The 18,329-nt window shown below is 38.6% G+C and overlaps 3 protein-coding genes across 3 annotated transcripts; all 3 read right to left on the bottom strand.

The window, feature by feature from the left end:
• Positions 1 to 1,421: 1,421 nt before the first annotated feature.
• On the bottom strand, positions 1,422 to 4,156 carry atp6v0ca (ATPase H+ transporting V0 subunit ca). Its single transcript, XM_072442552.1, has 3 exons — positions 3,882 to 4,156; positions 2,611 to 2,794; positions 1,422 to 2,530 (listed from the first exon to the last, which is right to left on the bottom strand). Exons 1-3 carry the CDS (start codon positions 3,952 to 3,954, stop codon positions 2,326 to 2,328), a joined length of 462 nt encoding a protein of 153 aa, XP_072298653.1. The 5' UTR covers positions 3,955 to 4,156; the 3' UTR covers positions 1,422 to 2,325.
• A 1,019-nt stretch (positions 4,157 to 5,175) lies between these two features.
• On the bottom strand, positions 5,176 to 8,547 carry ypel3 (yippee-like 3). Its single transcript, XM_072442551.1, has 5 exons — positions 8,238 to 8,547; positions 7,167 to 7,285; positions 7,054 to 7,097; positions 6,199 to 6,307; positions 5,176 to 6,110 (listed from the first exon to the last, which is right to left on the bottom strand). The coding sequence occupies exons 2-5, from the start codon at positions 7,281 to 7,283 to the stop codon at positions 6,021 to 6,023; spliced, it is 360 nt and encodes a 119-aa protein (XP_072298652.1). The 5' UTR covers positions 7,284 to 7,285; positions 8,238 to 8,547; the 3' UTR covers positions 5,176 to 6,020.
• A 656-nt stretch (positions 8,548 to 9,203) lies between these two features.
• Positions 9,204 to 18,013, bottom strand: gdpd3a (glycerophosphodiester phosphodiesterase domain containing 3a). Its single transcript, XM_072442549.1, has 11 exons — positions 17,950 to 18,013; positions 17,563 to 17,764; positions 17,432 to 17,474; positions 15,786 to 15,921; positions 14,181 to 14,226; positions 13,783 to 13,901; positions 13,017 to 13,106; positions 12,812 to 12,945; positions 11,545 to 11,604; positions 11,408 to 11,459; positions 9,204 to 9,800 (listed from the first exon to the last, which is right to left on the bottom strand). The coding sequence occupies exons 2-11, from the start codon at positions 17,696 to 17,698 to the stop codon at positions 9,672 to 9,674; spliced, it is 945 nt and encodes a 314-aa protein (XP_072298650.1). The 5' UTR covers positions 17,699 to 17,764; positions 17,950 to 18,013; the 3' UTR covers positions 9,204 to 9,671.
• Positions 18,014 to 18,329: the final 316 nt, after the last annotated feature.

Below are 18,329 nucleotides of genomic sequence, written 5' to 3'. Positions count from 1 at the left end.
ATAATATTTGGAAGGAGTGACGTTATCTCAGAAACAGTGGCGCTTGGAAAAGAATGTGTGTTTATCTTTTCATGCGTCACGTGACTTATCGCGCCGTCCCCAACTAAAACAATCTGCGTGACCTTGGCTCCTGGCACAGACCCTCCTTGCTGTATTTTGGCCACGTCATCTTTCCTTTTTTCATTTAATTTCATCTCTGAAAGTGGTAAAAATCTGTTGGTGAGCTGTATTTTAGGCGACTTCACGTTATCTTTGTATCGTTTAGGCTTTGCTCCAAGTTTGTTCCAAGAAACAGCCTGGTCTTTCTGGTTTTTAGACAGTTTTGGAAACGACACAGAGTCACTGCGGTTTAGGTTGAAAGTAGCAGTTTTTCTTGTAAAAAGTGTGCTCTTCTTACCGTCGGTTGACACAGGAATGGTATCGTGAAGAACTTTTTCAGATTCCAAAACAAATATCCGTGTTTTCAGCTCATTAATTTCTTGTTGATATTTCCGACAGCGTTCACAGTCTTTCTCCCTTCTTCTCACGGACATGTCGCTGGCGTCAGATATGTCGTTAAAACTGGAAAAATGTTCTTAAAATCCTTGGTTTACTTGAAAAAGTCTAAAGCAAAAATGTTTGGAAGACAAAAACTGATTAAAAAGCAAAATAAATAAGGAAAGCAGCGATAGCAAGCGGAGCGAGCAAAAAAGCGTGTGCACTCTTCGAAAGCAGAAAGGATAAAAAAAAAACAAGAAACAAAAAAAAAGGAGAGGGTGCTGACTCCCACTGCTCAGGGAGCTGACACCCCTACAGAACCCCTAACAAGGTTCGTAACAATATACAGTACATCCTTCATCTCAAATTATTGTTGTGAATCTCTTAGTTTGAGGCTGGAGGCCAATTTTTTTTCATCCTTTGCAATAGAAAAGCAAACTGACTTCAACTCCAAAATGGTTGCTTTTTCTCCTGTGAAGAACCATTAAAGTGGACTCATTATGCAAAATCAACTTTAATGAGCTTATTAATATTTTTTTGTCAAATAAGCTTCAATTTTGAAATTGAATTGGAAATGTGAAGACCTTAACCAAATCAGACCATCCCTCCAGACACCAGCTGTACTGCTCTTTCTTATACCAAGATATTTAATTCATATTATTCAGTGCAGAGCTATTTCACACTTATAATCAGAGGCAAAGAGTACAGCCAATTGTTTGTACTCCAAAAGTACAACTTCAATTTGAAATGGGGCTCATTTTAGTCAGACGTTGGGATAAACATTACCTGTTAATCTTAGATGTTATAATCCATTTCACTTTTCCTTCATTCGGGAATCTTGAACATTCTACATTTTCAAGGCAACATCAACTGACGTAAATTGACATTAAGAGGTGTTCAGAGAATATTTTAAATGTTTAAATGTGAAATAAAGCATTGACCACTTGTTTTTCTGGAGGAGGTTGTGTTTTATTTGGAAATCTGACAGGCATGGCAGAACAGTGAGCTCGCACCTTAACCGAATACAAAACAGAAAAGACAGCAGCACTACAGAAAAATTATACTGTGTAATAGTGTCATATTTAACATAACTCCACTTGCATACTTGGAGCACTCAGAGAACTCAGGTCACACGAACACGCACTCCTGCACACACGCACATGTTATCGTCACAACATGTGGACATCCTCCATTAATATTCACACTACATCCAGAGGAATTCCAACAATTACCCACAGTGCAATAAATCTAACTATACACAGATAATTTATATATTTTTATGTATACAGGGATTTCAATAAACAGTTTCTGTTTAGACACTTTCATCAAGTCAAGTTTTCATAAATAGTGAAAAAGTCCTGATATCTCCTCACCATTATGATTAAAAATGGTCCCCAAAAACATGAAAAAATAAAATACTAATGTGCACAACTTTTCAGCAACCTCAAAAAATAAAACAAAAAAAACAAAAAACAAACACCTGGAAAAGGGCATTGGTAAACGCTTATACTCACGCTCACAGCACAGACTGGTTACTACATTTACAGGTGGTGGGGCTTTGGATCACTGTACAGGTTAAGATCAGACAACAAATCAGGCAGACTGTCCACATTTCATCCCACAACAACCACTACATCTTCATGCCCATTCAATATGCACAAGACCTGACACAACCGGATGGCCAAAACAAAGCAGGTACATCACATCTACGGAGGACGGAGCTGCCTAAATGTTTGTGTTGCCATCCTATCCTGTCAGACCCACAGGTGTAATGGATGCAGGTGAAACGCTCCTATTTGTTCTTGCTGCTTTGATGTGGAATGAATGAGATGGTTCGGATGTAGACACTTATTTTGTAGACAGGATAAGAGCCACAATAAGACCATAAAGGCCCAAGACTTCAGCAAAGATTAAGATGAGAATCATGCCAACAAAAAGTCGAGGCTGCTGAGCAGTGCCCCTGACACCAGCGTCACCCACAATGCCGATGGCAAACCCAGCAGCCAGACCACTCAGGCCTACGCTCAGACCGGCCCCCAGGTGCAGGAAGCTCCTGTTTAGAAACACACAAGCACAAGTTAGAGAGCTCAGCCAGTGCAGACACATGACATGTTTGAGCAAAGAAAATCTTACTTGTAGAGGCTGACCCTCTCATTTATGTTGTTTGCTATCAGCACTGCCACCACCAATCCATAGATGGCAATAATACCAGCCATGACCACGGGGATGATGGACTTCATGATGAGCTCTGGCCTCATCACTGACATGGCAGCGATGCCTGTGCCACTCTTTGCTGTGCCATATGCAGCTCCAAGAGCTAGAAGACAAAATGTGTGTTACAAAGTGTGTCTGAGATTACATATCTACTGCATCAATAATGAAAAACAAAAACATTACACAAATATCTGAAGAATACTTTCCCCCCAGTAATATACAATTCAAGAGGAAGTCACTGAGGGCCATATATAATTTAGTTGCGGCAACACTGGGTGTGTTCTACCAGTGATTATTAAGAAAACTTGCAGAAGCAAACACTTAAGACAGTGTTGTGTGATTAATGTGTGTCTAACAATTTGAAGCCAAATGTGAATTGATTTGCACAAAGCCATAAAATTTTACTCACAAAGCAAGACACAAAAACACTAATGGGTTTTGTAAATGACAATATCCAAAAGACAGTTAAATGGCTTTTTCATGATTAGCAGTGTGAGAATATAAAGCAAATAACAAAAAAAAAAAAAATTGTAATCGAACAAATGCCAAGAATTCAATTACATTAGTGTAGCCTTTTTGTAGTCGTCTATTCAATACTGATAAATACTCCAACACCAACAATCATAAATCATGACCAACAATGGTGATAGTCATGATTTAGGATTGGCGTGAGATCATAAATCCACATTATATGATATTTTCTCATCCCGACAGGTTGTCAGTGGCACAAACAGCAGGAGGAGGATGGTCAACATGAGACTTATGTAGTGAGTAGTGACAGTCACTTCTTCCAGAGGCCTGACTTCTCATGGAGCTGTCCAGAGCCACAGCCTAAAGGCCCAGAAGGGACATTTATCACAATCAGCATTATACGTAGCCCTGGATTAGTCGTGATATGACCATCGTTTGCGTGCAATAAGACACATAAACCAGTGATCATCGTCATCATCATCATCATCATCATCATCATTAGCAGCAGCAGCAGCAGCAGGAGCAGGAGCAGGAGGAGCAGATCCCCTCCTCTGCCTCGCATCCTCGCAGGTGTGAAGAGAACCGTGACCACCACGAACACACGCATCCATTCCTCTGCCCAATCCTTACGCAATTAACTTCAAACGTCTACATCTACACTTCCCCGATCACGTTGTATTAGTCGCGGTGCCGGATGCAGAAATAAAAGGTTTAGTTACCACTGAACACCATGGCCGCGGAGGCTCCCATCACAGCGAAGAAAGGCGAGTACTCAGGCACCTCCTCACTCATTTTGGATCTATTTTTGTGTGGAACCTACGCGCCTACTAAAATTGATAATATTCTATTTTTTTAAGGATGCTTCTCGAACCCGGGGTCTGCAGGTGGACGGGTGAAAGCACGGACTAGTGGGGGATAACGTAGCTACCAGTGCGAGCGCCGGTGTAGAAGGGGAAAATGGCGTAACGGAAAAAGTCACGTGAGCGTCCACCCCGGACCGTGCCACTGTCGCGCTCCGCGGGGAGGATCTACATCCGCGGGGAGGATGCTCACGTGGAACCATCCGCTCTACGCAGTCGGTGGAATTGTGACAGTCACGTTTGGAAACAATATTCGTTTTTGTTCATCTTTCTTTTCACTTTTGGCTGTGGTTTAAGCTGAGTGCAATTTGGTCCTTGGTTTATGCAGTTTTGGTACCTTCTGCTGCAAGTGTAGTGACTGCGGTTGAAACGCTAGTGGGCGGTATTGAGGTGACTGTGAAATGTACTCTTCAATTATCAATATCGAATCTAAAGATGAATTGTGAAAACAGTGAATCATAAAAATATAAATTAAAAGATAAAACGCTAAAATGAGTTTACGCTTTTTGGGCTTTCTTTGCAAACAGACCGACACTGTCCTTTATTAAAGGTGCACTATGTAACTTCATTTTTTCTACTTGTCTCTATGGACATGTTCTTCCTTTGCCGGGAATGTTCCAGAGTATGGCATTAAACGTACCGTATCTCCATGGAGTTAGACACCACCAGGTCAAATCTGTGGACAGGTGACTCTACTTACAGGGTTATGTAGGTTTTTCAATGCATTTTCTTTACATTAAAAACTGAAACATGTACTAATTTAATGTATATTAAATGTATATTTAATGTATATTAAATTAGTCTATTGTGGAATATTTCAGGCAAAGCAATGATATCCCCATGGAGACAACCAGAAAATAAATGTTACAGTACCTTTAATAGAGGACCGTTAAGTTTGTGTTAGTCTAACCTTAAGACTGTCAAATGCACACCATTATTTCTGATGATTTCTGTGTCTAAAATGTACGACAATTCAGTTTAAAATTTAAGTGGTCTTATTTTACAACATCTACTTCACTGTGAATATAGGCTCAGGCTGTAACACACATGACGGTCAGCAGCCCATCCACCACATCCTTTAAGAGTGCTGTGCTCTGATCATGTGACCAGTCTTGCTAAAATTAGAGAAAAACAGATTGCAAAATCACACGTGTTAAAACAATACACTTTAATGTAAGAAGCAGACATTAAAATCACCATAAATATGCTACATAATATTAAGCCCGATCTGCTCTAACAAGGATACATCTGAAAGGACAGCACAGTGGTACACAAATATAGAGAATAGATCTTTTCAGCATTTAATGACCCACCTATTCAGAAGAAATGATAGATGTGAATCCAGACTCCTCTAAACATTCACACACCTCACTTCAAAACCAAAAACAGACTCACTCGTACATAAAAAGCTCCACTTTAGACTGTTGGGTTTAGTGTTCAACCCAGATCACCTTTGACAATTAATAATTTGCCCAAAATGATCATTATATTTGGTGAATTTCCTTCAGACATCATTTACATCAAAGGCAATATAAGAATGTATACACAAGCCTACATTACCCAATATGGACCTGCCAAGTTTACTCTGAGTAAATGTTCAGAAACCACAACCAAGAAGTACAGATATTGCAGTTGTAAGCATTGTCCCTTGTAACCTCATCAACTGTTGAGGCTTCTGATAAAGAGTTTTGTGGTTAAAACCAAACATGCACACATGCCAGTGTGATTACATGTCCTATTTACTCATCAGACACAAACCCTACACACATTCACTCCATGACCCAGGCCTCACAAGCAACTGGGATATCAACAAAGCGAGTGCCGCCGCAGTTGAAGAAACGTGAAGAACAGAAAAAGATAAGGCATCACATGCTATTCTTGGCGAAACTGCACAAAGTGAAAGTGTGGCACAGCAATGGCTCATATGTGAGATGAGGAGGAAACATTGGAACCCTTATAGTTGAAGGGACACAACTTCTACCAGTCATAGGGTCCTACTCAATCCCAGCCATTGTCTTTGATCATGTGGGACAGCTCAATGATGTACTTCCCTTCCTTGTATTTCTGACTTAATTCAAAAGCTTGTTCCTGCAGAAACGGGACAAATAAAGGACAGTCATTATAATCACTGCACTTTTGTCGTAAATATAATATCCATCAGTAGTACAATGCTTACATATTTCCAGCCGAGAGTGGTGTGGCAGTTTTCACAGTAGATGTCAGCTACAGCGTGAAGTCCTGTGAGCAGCAGCCTCTCTTCTGCAGGACCACAGCCAACATTTACTCTGGAAGTCAAAACACAGCTTTAGAACAGGTTATAAACACTCAAACATGGGAATGTTGTTTAAGCTCCAGGCACTTTCCAGTTGGAAAAAAAAGGTATAACAGCCCACGGTCAGATATAGACACACACTACTGACCTCGCATAGAAAACCATGACTAATGTGAACTATCTAAACGTCAAGAACTAGAACTGGAACAAATCAACAGTTTGTGTGACGTGTGAACCCATCTGGGAACTTGTCTTCAGCCAACTGTAACTATATTTAGGATAATGTAACACATTTTCTGTTATATAAATGTGAGAAAAAGCACTATGTAACAGTCGTCTAAGCTCAGTCGTCATTTATTTCACAAATACAAAACAAAATAGACCATCATCTTCACATGATTAGGGACAGTCCATTATGGATTTTTGAGACAATGAATTCTGATATTTTCCAGTGATAAGATTTTTAAATTTATAATAAGGATCACAAATTTAGGTTATACCGGCATTCACAAATTCACTTTTGTAAAAATTATAACAATGTATTGATCGGGCATATAAAACTATTTACTGCATAAAGACATATTTTTAGTCCAATTAATCTTCTATTTTATTTTTTACTTATTAGAAGACAAACTTGACATCTGGGGTATTACACAAAAATGTCAATATTAAACCAATAATGACATCTGGGGAAACCCTTCCAATATGACAGATGTGGAACAGTTATATCACTACACATAGACAAAATACAACACTTACACAGAGTTGAAGAGGTAGGCCCGGCCTTGACTGCCTTGAAAAGACTGTTGTAAGAAAAAACAGTAAGTCTGGGTTTTTAATTTTTTTAATTATTATGATTATTGAGTGCCAACCTTAGAAATAAGATCGTCATGGTTGGCCAGATGGGCGCGGCAGTGCACACAGCTGTAGCGGCGGTGGCATGAGTCCAGGTAGGCCTGGAAAGTCTTGGCCTTTGTTAGTTTCACCATATCTGAAAGGAAAACAGGAAGTGAAATAGAATACAAGCTTCCAGAGCATTTCTCACAGTTTATTTGCCAAAACTTATTTTATTATCAATTCTTAATGTCAACAAATTAAATGTAGTGTCATAGAGAGAAAGTACGTAAATTCTGATTTTATCTTCACATTTGATATATATTTTTATGTGGCAAATGTGATAATGGTCAACATCAGCTTATATATAGTATAGATGTAATATAGTGTTACAACTGAAAACATTTATATTGTTGGTTAATATTAATTATTATAATCCCATTTCAATAGAGAACCAACGACAATTCAAAATGGACTTTGCATACACCTTTGCAAGATCAAACCCGTCATCTCATAATAGGATTATTGAGTCTTAAAGTGGTAAATAATTCAGTCTAATTAAGCCAAAGATGTACGGCGGAAAGAAGAAGAAGAGTCAGCTCTGGAATATAGTCTAAAGAATAAACTCTGGCGGTAATGTAACACTTGGATACCAACAGCCATAAAACACCAAAGAAGAAAAAGAAGAAGAAGAAAAAGAAGAAGTCTAAAGTGGTGGTGGTGTGATCTAGGTCAGTATGATGAACATGTGAGGACATGCAAAAGTCTGGGGCAAACACGTGCAGTGTGACCTGCGGGGTTCACAACAATAACACAACTCTAAAAGGAAGAACAACAACATGACATACACACATGACATACACACATGACATACACACATGACATACACACATGACATACACACATGACATACACACATGACATACACACATGACATACACACATGACATACACATACTCTGTCTCGTGTGCACAGTCCTCGTTACAGGTCCTGTGCTGGCTTTGTCCTAGCTCTAGTGTTAGCCATGTGCTAGTCCAACAACACAAAGCTGCTCACAGCCGTCGCACGGTGCGCACTACAGGAAACAGCACGGTATCCGTGGCCTCACCTTTTCAAAGCGAAGAATCAGCCTCGTTAAAGCTTTTGGAATCACACAAGAGGCTCAAAGCACAAAGCACGGCCTCTTTTCGTGTCAAAGTGCGTCCAGAACAGAGGCGATGCACCACGAGTCAGCGACACAAAGACAACAGAAGCCTCTTGTTGTCCTGGAGCCCGCGCTTCCTTTTGAGACTTGACCTGTATTTGATGATTCTCTGCAATCTTCGGTAAAACATGCACTAAGCTGGAATATAAGGGCCGTGAGTGTCTGCGGCCTCGGGACTAGACTAATGTGGTTTGTTTATGAAAACACAGAGGAGGAAGTGTGAGGCGCACTGAAGAGCGCAAAACAAATGTGCGGGAGCCAATCAGCACATGGCAGTGACGTCAGAAATGTGGGTCACCCAATCAGAGCGCTCGGCACATCAGCCTTTTATGGTTAGTTTGAGTGGAGTTGATAGACTTTACAGACTTTAGTTATAACAACACGACTTTAAGATGAAATGTCGCGTGCTGTGAGACAGTGACATTGAGCACGAGGCCAACTTCAGCCTGAACGTGTCTCATGCAAACAGAGAGAGGCTTTGCCCGAAAACAAAGGATCTCAGCTCATTTCCCTGAAAAGTGGAAAGCTATTTTTAGACCTGGAGTCTGCACTCTGACTTTGCTGCTAGTGACTTCAACCCATGCAAAAGTTACAACTCAAAATTACTTTTCTATTGCTAACCCATCTTTTCTAGTCTACAGTTCTTGATTAAAGCTGTTGCACTGTCCTCTGGGGTCAGATAAAGCAGCATTTGTTGCCACAGTAGACCAGTTGATTATTATCAAACAGCATATGGACTTTGACCTTGACCTGGAAAACAAGGCTACAGATGATGGCCACTTCACTCCACATGATATTTATTTTGATTAGGCTTACATGTGTATCCATTAAAAGAATGTAATACATTTAAATTACATAATAGGCTGTAATACTGTAACATGCAGCTTTTCCCAGATGTCCTGTGTAAACGTGTTCCAACTAAAGTCGAATTTGAAACCACTATTAAACGTTTCAAAATCAATTTAAGCAATCAAGATTAATAATAACATGTTTCAATAATCAAACATGCCATTATAAAGGGGCAAAAATAGTAACACAGTCAAAACAAGTCACAATCACTCGCTCTTATCAAGAGAATTTACAGTCACGAGGCACGGCTGGTTCAACAGTCACACAGGAACAGGGAGATTTGTTGCTGGGGAAAATGCCTTAAAAGAATGTAGGTGGAGTTCACAGTAATAATACACATCATACGTCAGATAATCGCTCAGTGAATACAATCGGTTAATTACCCAGACAATGAAGTGGTTTTAATGCTGCCAGACAGGTCAGCATCGAGGCCTATCCATGTTAATGTCAATAAAGCTTTTTCGAGTGGAAATGTTTGTGAACAGTAGATCACTTCAGGTTGTTGTTTTTGAAGAGGTGGCTTGTCAGGAGGGACGGGTAGTCACTCATCACTCCAGTGGCCCCCAGCTCAAGAGCAGCTTTAATGTCCTCATCTCTATTGCAGACAAATAAATGCACCTAAAACAAAAGGTGAATATATTTGAGTAATAAGCTCTTATTTTGACACGCTTTCAAACCACATTTTCTATAAAGACAGATTTTTTTTTGTTCCAAAATGTGGCAGTTGACATTTGTCAATATTTGTAAGATTTTGGCGCCATATTGAAATTTAACATCTCTTTAAAGTTAAATCAATATCACAATTTCAATGGTTGTATTAATGCCAGCAACGCAGATGTGATTCAACGTCAAAATGTCAATGATTGAATTTACATTGGTTCAATGTCATGTCATGAGTAGTTGAATTTGTGTCTGTAAAACAATCATTGAAATATTATTTGTAAATAGACATCAAATCAGTGATTTATCAACCTCAATCAACCAATCCCAAATCCCATTGAACTCTAATTCAACAATATGTCGGTGTAATCCCTCATTCGTCCAGGCGTGTTCCATAGTAGAAAAAGCTTCAGTTGTAGTCATCTGGACTCAGTTTGAAAAAATAGACGTTTCGACTCTCATCCAAGAGTCATTGTCAATAAAGTCAATAACTGAGTCCAGATGACTACAACTGAAGCTTTTTCTACTCTAATTCAACACTGAATTAATGCCCTTTTTCTACCTGGGTTACTATGTACCCATATGAAAAATACACCGCTAAATAATAAATGAAATACTATTTAATACCGACCAACTGACGCCCTGAGTTGTATAACTGTTAAGAAAATAAAGATCAGTATGGAGCACTTTCGTTGGATGTTGCATCTGTCGCCCTCTGCTGGCAACAGTGAAGAAGCATTTTACACTGTAGACTCAGAAGTTGATTAGATTAGTTTACGACTTAAAACAATGCATCTTTTCCTGATATTGTTGTGTGACTGACTCAGAACAGCAGTCAGCACCACACAGCACATTGTCACTCACTGTTTTAATTCTATTTAAACTATTTGGTGGAACTCTCAAGGCTTGGAATCTGGTGAGCTCATCCAACATATCTTAAATAACAGCATGGACAAGGCAGCATTTGTGTTGGATATCAAATTGTATTGTTGATTTATTCATAATTACAAACACATTTTGCATTAAAGTGGTTTGTTTTGTTTTGGATCCTCTGTTATTCAATCAGAAAGCAGAATGAGCTCCAAACTTTGAGTTGCCAGATCTTACAAATAATTTTGAATTAAATCCAAAAAGCCTCTCAGACTTAAAGGACAATATATTAATGGCTAACTAATTGTAAAATGCATTCCAATTGCTTAATTTGATGTTTGTTCATGTTTTTCAGTAACACCATTAATAAGCATTAGCTATGGATGCAATTGTACATAGATTATTAATAAGTGCTTTATGAATACTAACTAAAAGCATATAACTACTTACTTGCATACCAATATTAACTTAGTTAGATATCAATATGTGGTATCCCTTGTAACTGAGCTCAGTAAATGACATGGCATCTCATGTTCACTTGTGATTGTATCGTTTTTAAACCTGGAGAAGTGCCCACTAAAGCTATAACCTTTAACTTCAGGCTGATAGTTGTACTCATACCAGCCTTAATGTTACTAGAAGAAGCACCGTAGACCATAAACAAAACAAAAAAAGCTACAAGTGTGCATGCCGACCTGAATTCCTCGAGCTGCGAGATGTTTAAACAGACTTTTCCTCATCGTCACCCTGGAAAGGCAGAGTTACTGTATTTACTTTTTGATTACACTTCCTTGATCACAGTTGTTTTATTACGTTTCCAAAAATAGCCTACTTTTCTAATATATGGACAACCAGTTTGTTCCTCAAGATGCGCTGTTCAGGAATGAATGTCCTAAAATATAAAACACAAACATAGCAAAGTTAAAAGAGTCACTGCGTATTGTTTCTGAGAGTCCACCACCTGCTTGTCTCCAGGGAGTTGTTATTGCGTTGCCTACAATGTTCCACAGTGTGGCATTAAACTTATCTGTCCCCACACAAGGAGGGCCAGCTGGGAGACAAGCTGCCAGAGATAAGAAGAGTGCAACACACCGCTTCTGTGAGACAAAGTGACCAAAGAAACTGATAATGTTGGAGAAGGACACATTCTGTAACATGACGCTGCTGGTCATAGATAGAGCTAACCACAAAGTAATGTCAACAGTGGTCACGGTTACATTGAGTTATAAGATCATTGAAAATTAAATGTGAGCAGCAAAAACCTCTTCTTTCTGATCATAATCCCTCTGATTGTTCACTACAGATTACATGTCATTTATCAGATTTCGATGTGCATTTGAATATAGTAATAAAGCTGTTTGTTTGTTTTATTTCAGCATTAAAAATACCTGCAAATGAAAAAAACTTCTCCATGGAGACAAGAAGAAAATAATGAACCTTTAGATAATGTTATGCATATGTACAGTAGTTTGTATTTGCGCAATATCAAGAATTATGTGGTAGGATTTGCCGTTAAACTGTCAGATTGCTGATTTGTTGACCTGGTTTATTGGTATTAATAGATTCAAGTGGTGCCATTATTCAACACCAAAGATGGGATTTTTGTCAGTTGAAGGGACTTTAAACCAAAAGATTATAATGACAAATTTGTACTTATTTTATTAGTAAATTCTTAAATCGTACATGCCTTATTTGACTTTATAAACGTTGCTATTGTTATTATTTTATTGTTTTATGTTGCACCTTAACGCCGAAAGTTCCTATGTTAGCGAAATGTGTTCAATGACAATGGCAATAAACCTTTTCTGATTCTGATTCTGATTCTGATAATGATATGGTTCTATTAAGAGTGTTTTTTAAACTTCCTATAAGTTATCTGTTCTTTTCCTACTACTACTTCTACCTGCGTTCCAACAATGAAATGTCCCCATGTGTGGACAATAAAGGAATATCTTATCTTAACATTTGTGGAATTCCTGTGTCAAAAACTGTAAATCTCATAGTTATATTGGCTCATGCCCACAGTTTGAAATTAGGACACCATATATTTCTAGAGCGCAAACACGAACTATAGAGTGAGAAATGTAAAGTCTACGTACGTGTTCATAACGCTGGGTAAGTAGAACTGCAGTAAACTCTCATTTAGAGGCACAAAGGGCAAAAGACCAGTGTAAAAGAGAAGCAGTAGCAGCACTCCTCTCTTCATGGAGAAACTACAGGGCATGGAGTCGTTCTACAAACAACAAAAGCAGATGATCCTTCAGCTTGTTCCTGATCAGACGGTGGGACTGCAGTGATGCGTACCGTTTTGAGACATTTCTTCATGATGCTGGAGCTCAAAGAGGCCCACACCGTGACGCCCTCGCGGCTGTAGCGTTTAACCAGAGCCGACACCTGAGACACACAAACGCACACTGGTTATGTTCTCTCAAAACTCTGATTATTGTCCGATTTCTGCTGTTATCAGATTATTGAAACGTCGTGTCAACAGTGACTGCTCACACGTGCGCACTTAACATCTGACTCCAATGAGATTTTGGAGTTTGGAGCTAAATCATCTCATTTCTAGGCCCTTAGGATAACCATAGCAAGTGACATCTGATATCTTTATGATTGTTCATGTTCATCTGTGCAGGTTTTGACAAGGAAAATTACACAAAAAGGGCAAACGTACAAAGACAAAAATGAAAGACACATTTTAAAGATTGAGAGAGTTACTTTAAAATGTATTGTACTTTGTCTCTCAAAATTCAACTGTTACTCTAAAAATCCAGGTGTTTTTGGTGATCAGATTTCTCCTGTGCTGCAAACACACACACACACACGCATGCACACACGCACACACGCACACACGCACACACACACACACGCATGCACACACGCACGCACACACGCACGCACACACGCACACACGCATACACGCACACACGCACACACGCACACACGCACACACACACGCACACACGCACACACGCACACACGCACACACGCACACACGCACACACGCACACACGCACACACACACACACACATACCCTTCTGGTGTATGTGTGTAGTCCGTATGTCGCACCGTCTGAATGAGCTGGTCATTATCCTCTTTGATCTCAATGCTGATGGGCATCGTAGGAAACTTCCTGAACACATCCTCCAGCAGAGCAAACTGCCTGTCGGTGCCACTGCTGTAGTGCCCTGCAGGGAGAGAGCGTGTAATTATCAAGAGTCTGTAGGGACTTTCTTTTAAATGACAGACAGTAATGATAGAGGAATAGACTAATCATATAAACAAAGGACATTTAGTTGTAAAGCCAACAATACAGGATCATTTAAACATGCAGGAATCAATCAAAATACAACTTTGAGTAAGATAATGATGAGGAAACGTTGTTGTAACAAGGTTAAAAGGTCAAAAAGTAAGTAAGTAGATGCAGATTTTGCATAATATGTCCTCTTTAAAAGCAAAGCATGTACCTATGTTGAACGTCACCTCCAGTTTCTCTTTATATAAAGGCAAATCCTAAAGAGCACAAAATATACAAAAGTTAAATACATGGTGAGGCATTTTCGTTTGAGATAGAATAGCTTTGAAATAGTTGATTAAGATAGTTCAATTCTACTCATAGTCCAGTGCGTTTTGAAAATGCAATCGAATGTATAAAGAAGGCAGTTCAAAATATTTTTTTAGAAGTTGTACCAAATGCTTCCTCAAGCTTTGGCCTTTGCTGACACTTCTTTATCAAGTGATCAAGTTTAAGAGGGACCAATGGCCTCCTTGTCCTACTCGACTTTGACCTTTCACTTTATCAGACCATTTGAATTGCATCGCTCAGTATATCTATGATCAAAATATACACAATATATTTGGCCACACCTTTCAAAAACCATAAAAACCCATACTGAGCAGTTCAGATTCCTGGATTATCACAAATTAAGAGATTTTTGTGCCAAATCCAGTACAGTTTTATCAGCCTAATTAAAAAAAAAACAATATTAAAACTGGAGTTACTAATCTGAAATAGTGACTACTGCAAACTTCATCTTGAGGTTGAGTCCACGTTCCTGATTCTGATGTTGTAATTTTAAATGGAAAGCTTGGGTCTATATGGAAGACGTTTTTTAAATAATTATCCAAACTTCATTCACAAACATTTGAACCTTTATCATTATTTGTTAAGGGTTGGGGCCACAAATTTACCTCATGAATCTAGTAACTAATACCTGATTTCGGTTGCATAACTAACACCTTTATTTTGTTAAATGCCGCTTATTTATTGCAATTTTCAAATTTTCTTCACAAACTCTCACTTGACGGTTGTAAAATTAGAATTCACCACAGTCATATGCACTTTAAAGCCCTTTCACCAGACAACAATCCTGTCTTTGGAGTTGAATATTGGCACCACTTTCTGAAGCTATTTCATTTTATTTCATATATGCTGACTAACTTTGTGCCAGTTTTCGTTTCATGAGGATAGACCTAGTAATTACAGAGATATGAATCATAAAACAGTTCAACAAAGCACAAACAGCATATTCTGTCATGGAATTCTGACCTGTTTCCAGCTCAGTTTTAAACCACAGACCCTTTCAAATTCTTGATGAACTTAAGATCAAAATGCTAATGGTTTTAAGTCTTTACAACACAAACATTTCAACCAGTTTCATTTTACTGGGTAAGAAGTGTCAGTTCATTGGCTTTTCTATTTACAAAGGATGGAAAAAAATGTTTATTTTCTAGCTTTAAATTTGTGTTTGAGTTTCACATCTGTACAGTAGGTACATTTTTAAAAGTCAATATTTGTCCAGTGTCTTGCAAAGTGTCTATTATAATCTTAATTTAACAAACCCATGTCTGATATCATTCACACATGTATCAGAAGGATTTTATTTGGCTAAAACCACCATATTTTGCAATATTCTGAGGTTAATCCAAGTTTCTCCATTGAATCACATAATATTCCACTTCACTTTCACCTTAATGTTGGAGTTTTTAAAGAGTCTATGGGGATTCTGGATCGTGCGCTGTTTTTTTTTACACTTACACACTGCTCTCCTGTCATGCACGTGTGTCTGCACCTGAAGGTCCAGAGAGGAGATGGTGACGTCACGGCCCGTCTGCCTCAGGAGGTTCTCATCATGTGACACCACCACATGTCCGTCCTGCGTCAGGTGACAGTCCAGCTCTAGCATCTGAGTGCCTTGCTCCGCAGCACTAAGGCAGAAACCGTGACAACAAATATGAGGACGTTTGAGTGAACATCAAAGAAAGAATTAATGTATCTATCATTTTGACGCATCATCTGAATGGGCCATTTTGAGCATCAGGAAGTGAGCTTACTTTCTCCAACAGCTTTAATAAGTTAGTTAAAAGCAATTACATTAAAAAAGAAAAAAAGCAATAGGGCAAAGTCATAAAAATTAGTACTTCTAAAATAAACAATTCAAAATGGAATGTGAAGATGGAAACACTTATTCAACCCCTTTTTATTACACCTTTATACACTACTCTGATTTACTGATACATTCCTTTGCAGAACATTTTTATAGTTGTTCATGGTCATTGTCCCCTTCATTTAAAACAATATTTTCCCTTTCAATATTGAAGGTTTTAGGTAGCTGTTTTATTATTTGCCTTTTACATGATTTATGCAAAGTGAATCATATCCATAGGTTTATAACAATAATGTGCAGCTTATTCATATTGCTCTCTTTTGATTAAGGATTCTATGATTGTTTTATAATCATTTACACAGATCTAAATAATACAAAAATAGTGAAAAATAAAGCGTTATCATCAAAAAACACTTAACCATACCTAGTACTGCAATAGACACACAATAAGAGAATAATGGATGATTTTTCTGTGTAAATAAAACTGAAAGTAAATCTGGAAACACCTTCTAAACTGAGGGTCAGGACAGGTTAATCCTGAGGTACTGAACCGTTTGAGCTGATCATTTTCAGTAGCACGTTTGCAACTGTTTTAAGAGAAGACAGCGCTTTATATAACAGATAAAACACACATTAGTAAAAATCCTGTGTAATCTTATTTGCAAATACACATCCTGAACATTACGAGCTCTTGCATCAAGCCAGTAGAGAATAAGGTCAAGATCACATGGTTTTCTGTCCGACACAGACAAAACACTTTTAAATGTTTTGTTTTTTGGTCAGTTTTCTCTCTCAACATGTAGACTATTACAAGGAACAACATTGTCTAATCTGCACCGGAAGACGTGTTATTATTTCATTTAATCAACTTCCATCCATAGAGCTATAAGGCAACTTTGTAACATTTTTTCTTTTTTTTTTAAAATAGCACCACACACACCAAACTTGTACTTAACACATTTTTTTATAGATTGTACATTTTTATAGATTGTACCTGATTTTAACTGCAACAAATTGAGCAAAATTTGAATATTTGCACCAATTTTCAGTCAAATCAGTCAATTTTCAGTCAATTTTCAGTCAATTCAGTCAGATTTCCAAAGTCTTCCTGTCAAAATGAAGCAAGACATTTAAACCTAATGTCCTAAATCTATGCAACAAATATACACTTTTAAAAAAAAACATGATGAAAAACAGTGAATTATGGGCAAAGTTTCAAACCATGGAATTTTTAGATGATGAAGGGATCATTTTTGAATCAAATTGACATCAAGAAAAGCATCGACAGAAAATGATCAGACTTAAAGTTAAACACAGGGCACTGTACTCACTTTGTAAACGCCTCCATGGTACTTTCTATCCTCTCCCCACATCCTGCAGACCCAAAGCACAAGTCAGAGCTTTCAAACAACAGACCCTTCCCCAAACCCACGAGGTAATAAACACTGGTGCAAAGCCTCACCTCCTCTGTGAGAGATGTGCCTGGCGAAGAAGGCGGTTCGTTTCTTTTTGTGGAGCACATGGGGGTTCTTCAGCAGGTACAGGGAGGTGAGCGTGTATCCTCCCAGCGCCGGCAAGATGAAGTACAGAAAACTCATCCTCTGCTCACAAGCGCACACGCCTCAGACAGATCGAATCCTCAAGACCTGTCCTTGTCCTGTCAACTGGAAGAAGAAGGGGGAAAAAAAAAGGGGAATACTCAGCAAAACTAGTTACACTGCATTTCCAAAGAACCCCAGCACCTTTACATGGAAAACAAAACTTGACAAACAGGTAGTACGGACAAAGTACTAATGTTTTCTTGGCTGCAGATCCTGCCTTTGAAAATGGAATCAAGATGTCTGTGCACCTGAATCCTGTGCAGTTGTAAAAGTTAATAAAATACTAGCCAGCAAAAAGCCTGCGCTCCCAACTGTGGCCTCTCCCCCGCCCGTGGCAACGCTGTCACTGCGCTCTGGTGCAGCAGAGCGCTTCTGTGGGGGGGCCGCTCGCTTTGTGCACGCATGAGTAGAAAGGTCATTTGTGTCCCAGGATGTACAGATGGAATTGTAGATGAAAGTCTTGGGAAAAACCTGTGCGAATGAATGAAACATTAAAAGTGAAAAATGAATCACAAAAATGACATGGATGAATAAATGTCAAGTAAAACGTAAACGTTCAATAGCGCTGGAAGAAGTACTCCCTTTGGTTATTGAAGTAATAGATAGCAGAAACTATTGAAGTACCCAA

The sequence above is a fragment of the Eucyclogobius newberryi genome, unplaced genomic scaffold (genome assembly GCF_026437365.1).
Source record: "Eucyclogobius newberryi isolate DKJ021-1_F unplaced genomic scaffold, fEucNew1.0.hap1 SCAF_13, whole genome shotgun sequence".
NCBI classification, from domain to species: Eukaryota; Metazoa; Chordata; class Actinopteri; order Gobiiformes; family Gobiidae; genus Eucyclogobius; species Eucyclogobius newberryi.
The sequence above is the reverse complement of the archived record's forward strand: the minus strand, read 5'-3'. Positions and strand labels throughout refer to the sequence as shown.